At 24.6% G+C, this 9757-nt stretch overlaps 1 protein-coding gene across 2 annotated transcripts in view; it reads left to right on the top strand.

Moving 5' to 3' along the window:
• The window catches only part of LOC126894653 (collagen alpha-2(XI) chain-like), a 103195-nt gene that overhangs the window by 18009 nt on the left and 75429 nt on the right, over nucleotides 1-9757 (top strand). For both annotated transcript variants that reach the window (XM_050665818.1, XM_050665819.1), the window contains exons 3-11: nucleotides 772-931; nucleotides 3537-3690; nucleotides 7269-7442; nucleotides 7525-7629; nucleotides 7904-7993; nucleotides 8082-8156; nucleotides 8228-8285; nucleotides 8344-8396; nucleotides 8459-8495. In XM_050665818.1, coding sequence (XP_050521775.1) covers nucleotides 772-931; nucleotides 3537-3690; nucleotides 7269-7442; nucleotides 7525-7629; nucleotides 7904-7993; nucleotides 8082-8156; nucleotides 8228-8285; nucleotides 8344-8396; nucleotides 8459-8495 — 906 coding nt within the window. The remainder of the gene's footprint in view (nucleotides 1-771; nucleotides 932-3536; nucleotides 3691-7268; nucleotides 7443-7524; nucleotides 7630-7903; nucleotides 7994-8081; nucleotides 8157-8227; nucleotides 8286-8343; nucleotides 8397-8458; nucleotides 8496-9757) is intronic.

Consider the following 9757-nt stretch of genomic DNA (forward strand, 5'->3'; position numbering starts at 1 on the left):
ATATTTAACTTTATAATGCTATAACTTATTGAAAAGTTTATGGATCCACACTATTTTTTTATGACAAATAATATTTTTTAATAAACCCTTTTTCATTCGACATACTTTACCTTAATCAGGATATTAATAAGGAACCAGCAGATCAAGTAGCTTTTGGAATAAAACACCAATTTTTTTAAAATTAAACACTATCTAAAGATTTGCATCGAAGCGTTTTTTTTTTTGATAGTGTTTTAATCACTGTCAGATATCATTTACTTGATCCAACTATGCCACGTCACCACTGTGCCGCGACCCCCCTGTGCTGGGTTTTTATTTTTAGTTATGAGTTAATATTACGAAGATGATTTTAAAATACTGCATTATCTAACCTTCAAAACCACTTCCATACTTGTTCTGACTCCTTTGTAGTAAACATATTTACTATAATAACTTATCATTTAACTTTTTTTTGATATGTAATTTTATAAATTACATTACCCAGACTTGTAGTATGAGTTTATTTTTGTCTCTTTGTATCACTATGTTGGTTCTTAATGGATATATTCGTTCTCTTTCTTTACAAAAATGAAAATTAATAGTTGAAAAATTATTTAAGGAAAACAAGATTAAAAACATATTTATAGTTTTAACATTCATAAATTGAAAATACTTAAATATATGAAAGTGGGTTGTGATGTTTTAAAATAATGTATAGTTAGTGTTTCATACAATGTTCTAATTTTTTTGATTATAATGTGACAACAAACTATCAAGATTGTATTCAAATAGGTTCAGTAAGAAATGCTGTCTTTACTATTTACAATGAAGCGGGCGAAGAGCAGTTAGGTCTAATTTTAGGAAATGATATTCAGTTACTTTATAATGACATTGAAGCACGAGACGATCAAAAAAACATTCTTAGATTTGAATACGAAGTTAACGATGGCCAGTAAGTACACATATTATGAATTAATCTAGTATTATTAAGTAATCTAATTTTTAAGAATATCATTGAGAATTATTCAGTTATAAAAAAGAAATTTATACTTCAAAGATGAGTTAAAAAATATCTATTAAATTCGGGACTCGTTACATTGAAGATTTGGAAGAGAGGAGCTATTAAAGATTGGAATCTGATTGTGACTTAAATTTCTACACCTAAAGAAAAACCTCAATCAATTTTAATAGAGAAATTTTATCAAGGGTTTGTGATAATGTTTTATTAATACGAACAAAATAATTATTCTTATGAATAATTATTGTTCAAGACAAGAAAAAAAAATATCATATTGATAAATATATCATAGATTCAATAGTAATGATATATTTATCAAATTGAACAATGAATTTATTATATAGATCGAGGTTTTTCTCTGGGTGTATCATAAAATGCTTCATTGTAATTAAATTGAAAGAAAGTTTGATTGTTCTGACATTCGATATTTTATTATACAATATACAATAACCTTTTTTAAAAATAATTATATTTAATCACTTTTAAATATTATTTAATTTTTTTTTTATGAGATGGCTAATTTAAAAAATTGGGCGTATTAAATCATTTGAAACTTTACTGCTTGGGATAAAGTAATGGCACTAATAATCGAAATAATAATAATAAGAAAAAAATACAAAAATATAACGATATTTTACACAAAAATTATTTTTTACACATTGAACATAAGTTGCAGAACGTTTTTAAATATTGATTTGAAAAATTTTTACTTTTTATACGTATGTTTCAAGTTTTAAACATCGTTCTACCTAAAGCGAAAATATCAGATTAAAATAAAAGTATATCGAATTATAGCACGTATCATACCATTTGTTTAAAGAACGCAGAATTTCCGGATCCTTTTCAAACAAAAATGCAAAATTTGCAATTTTTACCCCAAATTTTTAACAAAAATGTCAAAAAAATTAAAAAATAACAAAGTTTGACAATTTTAAATTTCTTACATTCATGGAAAACTAGAGAATTTGTTTGAATTTCGAGGGTAGTATCTTCAACTAGAGACTTTTTGTAATCTTTTGACGTATATTTAAAAAAAAATCAAATAAAATAATATTTTAACAACTTAAAATTTACCTCCTATAATCAAAAAAACTTTTGTTAAGTTGAGTTTACCCAAAAACAAAATTCCATTACTATATTTTTTGCATTATTATCATATAAAAACATAGATCATTCATTTATTAAAACAAAAAATCTACAAATATTTTGTGTTTCACATAACACATAATTAATTTCGTATAGTTTACTTTAAATTCAAGTGAGTTTTTTTAACAAGAAAATCGTCAAAAGTTCAAATATTGCTTATTTGGTATTTCCAACGTTTTCACCGCAGTATTTATAAAAAAAAAACAGACAATGATATGTTTTTTCAAAAAAGAAAGATTTTAAACTTGTTAAAAATCAATCTCAAAGTAACTTATTTTTATTAGTTTATTAATCAATGTATTATTATAATTATTATAACTAATACTTTGAATTATCACTTACATTGAACTCATTTTACTTTTGAGTCCTTCAAAATTTTTCAATAATTCAATGAATAATATTACAAGTTCATAAGTAAATTATATATTTTATTATATAATAAAACATAGAAATTTAGTGGATATCATATTTTTTAAATGAAAGATCTTTGAAAGAGTTATGAGCTTTTATTCTAAGTCCATAATCACATAGTTTTGAGTACGAAATAATTTTGGTTTAAATTATGTTTGTCAATGTAGTTTATACTGATAAAGTGACAATTGAATATTGTTTTTAATAATTATTAAGTTTTATTTCTCCTACCTGTTCTGCTGAATAATAATTACTAGATTGTTACGAAGTTTAATTTTGAATACACCTAAGTATTTTGTAGACATATTATTACTTTTTTAATTATTATATAATTTACTATTGTGAACTTTCTGTTAAACTTCTTCTGTAGTAACACTTTTTTGCACAAATTATATAGTTCCGACACTCCTATCAAAATCAGTGGTCTACCCGAAGGGACAAAAAGATTTTACGCGCAGTAAGCGTTTGAAACTCGCAGAGTCCCTGGGCTGGTGTTGTGCCTCAACTAGGCGAAGCCTAGTGTACGAATATTCAATTTTGATTATATAGGTTTTTCAATGAATAACTTACATTGACATATATAATATTTAATTAAAGGTTAATATTAAATTAATGAATATTAATATTTATATTTATTATAGAGTAAGTACTATAGAAAAATAAAAATTTAAAATACAAAAACCGGCAATGGTAGTAAGATAATTTTTTTTTGTAGGAGTTTCTCAGCTTTCTTTTTAAATTTTTGTCAATATTAGGATAACAAATTTTATGTTAACCCGGTGGTAATTTAAATACAAGCCTATGAAGAGTTCAATTATTTTATTATTTACATTAAACATACTGTATTATCAATTTAATATTATAAATACACATAATATATTTAACATTAATTACATTTTTCGTAGACTACTTATCAAATATATTGATAGTTTTCATTTAATATAATTCAATCAAATTACTTAAAATTGTTTTATTCTTTTAGATGGCATAAATTATCATTCAGCGTTAAAGGAAATTCGGTGACTTTAATTTTGGATTGTGAGCAACAGTTTACACAGGAACTAAAAAGAAATACAACAATAAGTAAATCAGGAATATTATTGGTTGGGCAACAGTTAGATGAGACATATTATTCGGTAAAAATATTTTTTATGAGTAATAATATAACAAGTATAGAATTCTAATAAAATTATCAGTACATTAGTTTAATGTACTTAATATTATTTCTGTTTCTAGTAAAATATTGACCGTATAAAAATATATTCATATGATTTAGTTTAGTTTAAAAATCTTATAGCTCACATTATTTTATAGAGAATATAATTTATTTTAAATATATTTTTATCAAGCAAAAGAGCATATTAATGCGATAAGACATACCTTTAAAGAAAAGAAGTTTGAAACAATCAATAAATTATTTTTACATATTAAACGTACATATGAATTTATTTTTAATAGAAGCAATTTTTGTACAAAAAATAACCAAATACGGTTCTAATGATCTATGTGCGTTCAGTGTGATTTTCATTATAATATCCTCTTACATTTATATAATACCTATATTGAATATTTTTTATGGCAAACAAACATGACACTTTTGAATCTCAAAATATTTGTTTTAGTTTCAATATTCGTTTATTTACAAAAGTAAAAATATTTGACAGCTCCACATTTGTAATTTATAATAGTTTTTACTTACACGGAAAAGTCAATTAGTCAACAAAATAATGGAAAATTTAAATAGTACCTAAATCTATTGAAATGTTTCATTAAAAATTCCTTTGATAAATTAAAAAAAATCTTCTTCATAAAAATTTATTATTCTAAAACTTAAAGATTTTTTGCAAAAAAAATATTTTCAATTAAAAAAATGTCAAAAAGAGAATTTTAATTTGAACTTTTTTTTAGGGGGTGAAAATAGGGTGACATGTGTAGCCAATGGTTTTTATGGCATTGAATAAAATATGATATCAAAAAAAATTCCTTACAATTAGTTACAATTAAATTTTTTCAATATGGCAAAAGTTAGGTTAAAATTCAAATTTTATCATAAAGTTCATTTTTTTAGAAATCTTTGGTTTGGTTGAATAATTATAGTTTCATACATGTCCATTGTTAACAACAAAAACGGTAGCAACGTAACTTGATCTAAATTACTGTTGGTGCACTTATCAATTTTTCGTTATTAAATATTTGTTAAACACGCGCAAATTCGACATTGTAAAGCAAAACATAAAAATAGATAAACAAATAAAACGCATCTACCCTTGAAAATTGAAAAACATTTCCCTCGAACTAACTAAATGGGAGAAACACCTCAAAGATTACAATTTTAAGAATAGATAATTTTCCAATTAATTTTAGTTTTTTTTTACTTAAAATTACCAAATTTATTTTTTGAACACGCGTATAGAACTTTTTCAAGTTAACTATTGAAAATGTTGCATAAATACTGACACATTTATGTAAATATTAAATTAAAGCTTATGTAATTTACTACAATTAAAAAAAAAATTGTCCCCACGTCTATGTGCAAATGGTTGACGTAGTTAAAAATATGCTAAATAACACGAAAAACGGTGAATATTTGACCAAAAATAATAGTATAATGCACTTCTAGAATGATAAATTAGGAATTTAAACTAACTCAAATTTTCAATATTATATTTTTCGACTTACGAAAGAGACATTGTTAAAAAAAATCCAAATAAGTGTAACTTTATATTTAATTTAGATTACATTTATATCAAATTTATGAAATAGGTGATCCATCATTGTAACCTACCATTTTATAGTATTTTAATTAAAAAAAGTATATCAGATAAAAGAGAAGTGTATAAAGTACTTACAAAAAAAAAAAAACCCAGCACAGGGGGGTCGCGGCACAGTGGTGCCGTGGTATAGTTGGATCAAGTATAATGATATCTGACAGTGATTAAAACACTATCAAAAAAAAAAACGCTTCGATGCAAATCTTTAGATAGTGTTTAATTTTAAAAAATTGGTGGATTATTCCAAAATCTATATGATCTGCTAGTTCCTTATTAATATCCTGATTAAGATAAAGTATGTCGAATGAAAAAGGGATAATTAAAAAATATTATTTCTCATAAAAAAATTATGTTAATCCATACACTTTTCAATATGTTATTTCTATTTATTAGAAAACTAAAATATAAAATAAAAAATTTCAACACAAAAATACCATGTTTTTTAACTCTAGTGACAATTTACACGTGTCGGGACAATTTTTTTTTTAACTTATAGTACGCAATATAAGTTTTACTTTAACAGTTTTTCAAAGATGTAGTTTATCCGGAACATTTTTATAAGTTCAATATTTATAAAAGTCAGTTAGTATTTCAAAATATATATATCTAGTAAAAAGAAAATACTTAGTGTTTACAAAAAAAATTGTATTTCTCAAATTTTTAAAAAAATGACAAATTAAAAAAAAAGTTTAAAAAATATCAAAATTGATCTATTTTAGAAATAGATAATCGAGGAACTTTTTTTTATTCATCATATTTTTTTAACAAGAAAAAAACACCAAAAAATATATAAGAACAATTCTTTCTTATTTAGTTTTGTTTGAAAGCTCTAATTATACCGATTAGAAATGTTGTGCTATTTCTTTTATTATCCTATTATACTCATCGAAATCCTTCGAGTAATTAGGTAAGACATAGACAATTTTTTTCCCATGACTCGTATTTTATATCAATATGGTCAAATTAAATTATAATTTGTTTTTGATGAGTTGGCAACATTGGTTGAGAGTAACTAATCCCCTACAACATCTATTAGAGAAATTATGTAATATATGACTAAAAAATCCATGAAATTAATTTTATTTCTCAAGTGATTAATTGAGTTATAATAATCCGGTCACTTTGTAATATTACTGATATTTAAAAATATTATATAATTGTATTTTATACTAAATAGAAAATAAGAAAAAAATACTTTTTAACTTTAATGGTATTTTCCATTGTAAGAAATGTAAAACTATTATGGTGAAATTTAATAAATTATTCCTTAATATGTTTAAAAATTAAATAATATGCTCTGTTTTTGTCAATGGAACTTATGTAAAGTAATTTTTTTATATTTACATCCATAATATGGATTATAATATTATTATATTCAGGAGTGTCTTTAATAATTGTGTAGCTCAGGACAAAAATAATTTACATTATTTTTTTTTTTTACAACCGAGAAGTCCGAGACCTGATTATATTATTTATGACCTAAAGATAGCCCAGGTTATACTATATTTATTACTTATTTATATTATAAATGTTTAAACTAAAAATAAAGTATTTTACATATTTCAATTATTTCAATGTTTTTTATGCATAAATACTTATTATTTTAAAACTTTTAAGTGTACATAAATCCGTTCACCTACGGTGGTAGGCGCGGGTTAACACTATAGTTTTGTCAACAACTAGTGTGTCACCGCCGCACCACGCCCCATTTTTATAAAAAACCTAATTCGCCTGAAACAAATTCAATAATACTTATTAAATTTATATTTTGTTTTGTAAAATGAACATACACTTTTGTTACCACTGTAATAACCTAATTATTTTTGTTTTTTATTAACTTTAGTTTTTGTCTAAAAAATATAACATTTTAAATATTTAATGATTTTATTGAAACTAAAAATCTAATAATATATGTCACTAATAATCAGTTTTTTACTAATCAGGGAGATATTCAAGAGTTGAAACTGTATTCGACGCCTGATGCTGCGTATGATAATTGTGAAATTTGGAATGAATTATGCAATAAAACAACTTTCAACAATAATTTGGAAGTCTCAGAAAATATTAACGAAATTGAATCAACTACAACTTATATCATGTCAAATACTAATACTAGTGTAAAATATTTACAATTTCTGTTTTTATTTCTTATTTAATACTATATATATATATATATATATATATACATTGAATTTATAGATTACAATAAATAGAAGTGAAAACAGTATAGATCCAGTGCTTGAAAATCAAAATACTTGTTTTCCGTCAATTCGAGGATATCCGGGACCACCTGGAGAAATAGGAGTAAGGTTTTAATTTTTAAATAAATCTAATTAATAAAGAAGATATTTTGAACTCGTTCCTTCTGATATGTTTTAAAAGAATTTAGATTTACAAGAACTTTGAAGAAACTTTTAGAGGTTAAGACTTTTTTTGTCATAATTTAAATTTAGTGTAAATTAAGATTTATACAGAAATTTCAAGTTATCATTGAGTTTTGCTTTCAAAACAGATTTTCATGTTATGGTTTCTATTTATGACAACTACAAAATTTAATATAATTTCATTTACTTAACAGTTAGCAGGTCCAAAAGGAGAACCAGGTCGTGATGGTATTGATGGATTTACTGGAATACAAGGACCTCCTGGACATGTATTTTTAATTCCTGTACGTATACATAATCAGTTAGTATTAGCACATTTAAAAGACACGAATAATAATTTTTTATGTTTTTATAATATATAAAATATCTCAGCTCAACCAAAATCAAGGAGATAAAGGCCCAGATAGTCAGATTGAAATGTTTAAACAAATGATTTCGCAACATATGGTATTCATTACATACACTTGTTTATAGTTTGCTTATATTATTACACTGAATTAAATGATTTTTTTATTTAGATGTCAATGAGAGGAAGTGATGGACCTATGGGTTTAATTGGCGTTACAGGACCGGAAGGTTAGTTTTATATTAGATTAGATTTTTTTTTTATTAAAATTATTATAATATAAAATAGGAACACCAGGCCCCGAAGGCTCAAAAGGTGATTCTGGAGAACAAGGCGAACAAGTACCAAACAATATTTTCGACTTGTTATTAAATTTGTGAACTTTAATTTTATTACATTTTAGGGACCAAGAGGTATAAGAGGAATGCCAGGACCGCCAGGTAACAGATTTTATGTTAACATATATTAGCATAATCATAATATAAAATCTAAGTGGTAACAAATGAAAAAAAATCTAATTAAATTTGATTCTTAAAATACAAATAATACAGTAGGAACAAAGCACTGTGATTACTTAAGTATTTTATACAAACTAATGAATAGAATCAAACACGTTCTATAAAAACTATATTTTCCTAGTTTCTAATAAATTTTTAATTATTTATTTAAAACAGAATTTTTTCATGGCTTACGTACTCGATTTCACTACAAAAAGTATTTTACAAAATACATTTAAAATATAATTTTACGTAAAAAATTATCTTGTAAAATTTGTCAATAATGTGTTAAAAACAGAAAAAGTTATATATCCGTTTCCCAGATATCACATATGATATAAAAATTTTCAGAGGAAATTGCGTATACTTCTTATATATATTTCTTTATGGCGTATGCATCCAAAGTAAATACTAAGTTTATACTTAAGCTTTGTTTTTTTTCGTAGATATAAATTAATATTTAATATATATTTTTATTATAAATTTATAAGAGGTTTGCTGTTCTGCTTGTGTCAATTTGAATTCCAGTCATAATAATAATATCGTATATGAAACTGATAAAACTCAGTTGAAAACTGTAAAAATTTAAAAAAAAAAAAAACGGTAGCACAGTGGGGTCGAGGCACAGTGTGGACGAGGCATAGATGGGCCAAGTATAGATGATATCTGACAGTGATTAAAATCACTATCATAAGAAACGCTTCGATGCAAATCTGTAGATAGTGTTTCATTTAGAGAAATTGGTGGATTATTCCAAAAGCAACATCGACTCTTATTTCTTTAATTATATCCTGATTAGTAGTTCGTTGATTTTAAAATATAATATATGAATAAATACTAATTATAGTTTTTAAATTCAGTATGAAATTGTGAGGCTAGCTATGATGTATGGTTCATTGTGTTGGGCGGTTGATAAGAAAGTAGAGCAGAGAATAAGTGTAGCAGAGATGAGAATGCTTAGTTGGATGAATGGAGTGACTAGAGAAGATAGGATAAGGAACGAGCATATAAGAGGAAGTATAGGTGTTGCGTCAATCGTGGATAAGATGACAGAAAATAGACTTAGATTGTTTAGTCATGGTATGAGGAAAGAAGAATCGAAAGCTGTAAGAACAGTTATAGAAATGAATGTTGAAGGAAGAAGAGATAGAGGAAGACCAAAAAAGAGATGGAGGGATGCTATTGAATGCGATTTGAGGACAGCT

The sequence above is a fragment of the Daktulosphaira vitifoliae genome, unplaced genomic scaffold (assembly GCF_025091365.1).
Source record: "Daktulosphaira vitifoliae isolate Bord-2020 unplaced genomic scaffold, ASM2509136v1 Scaffold_1, whole genome shotgun sequence".
NCBI lineage: Eukaryota > Metazoa > Arthropoda > Insecta > Hemiptera > Phylloxeridae > Daktulosphaira > Daktulosphaira vitifoliae.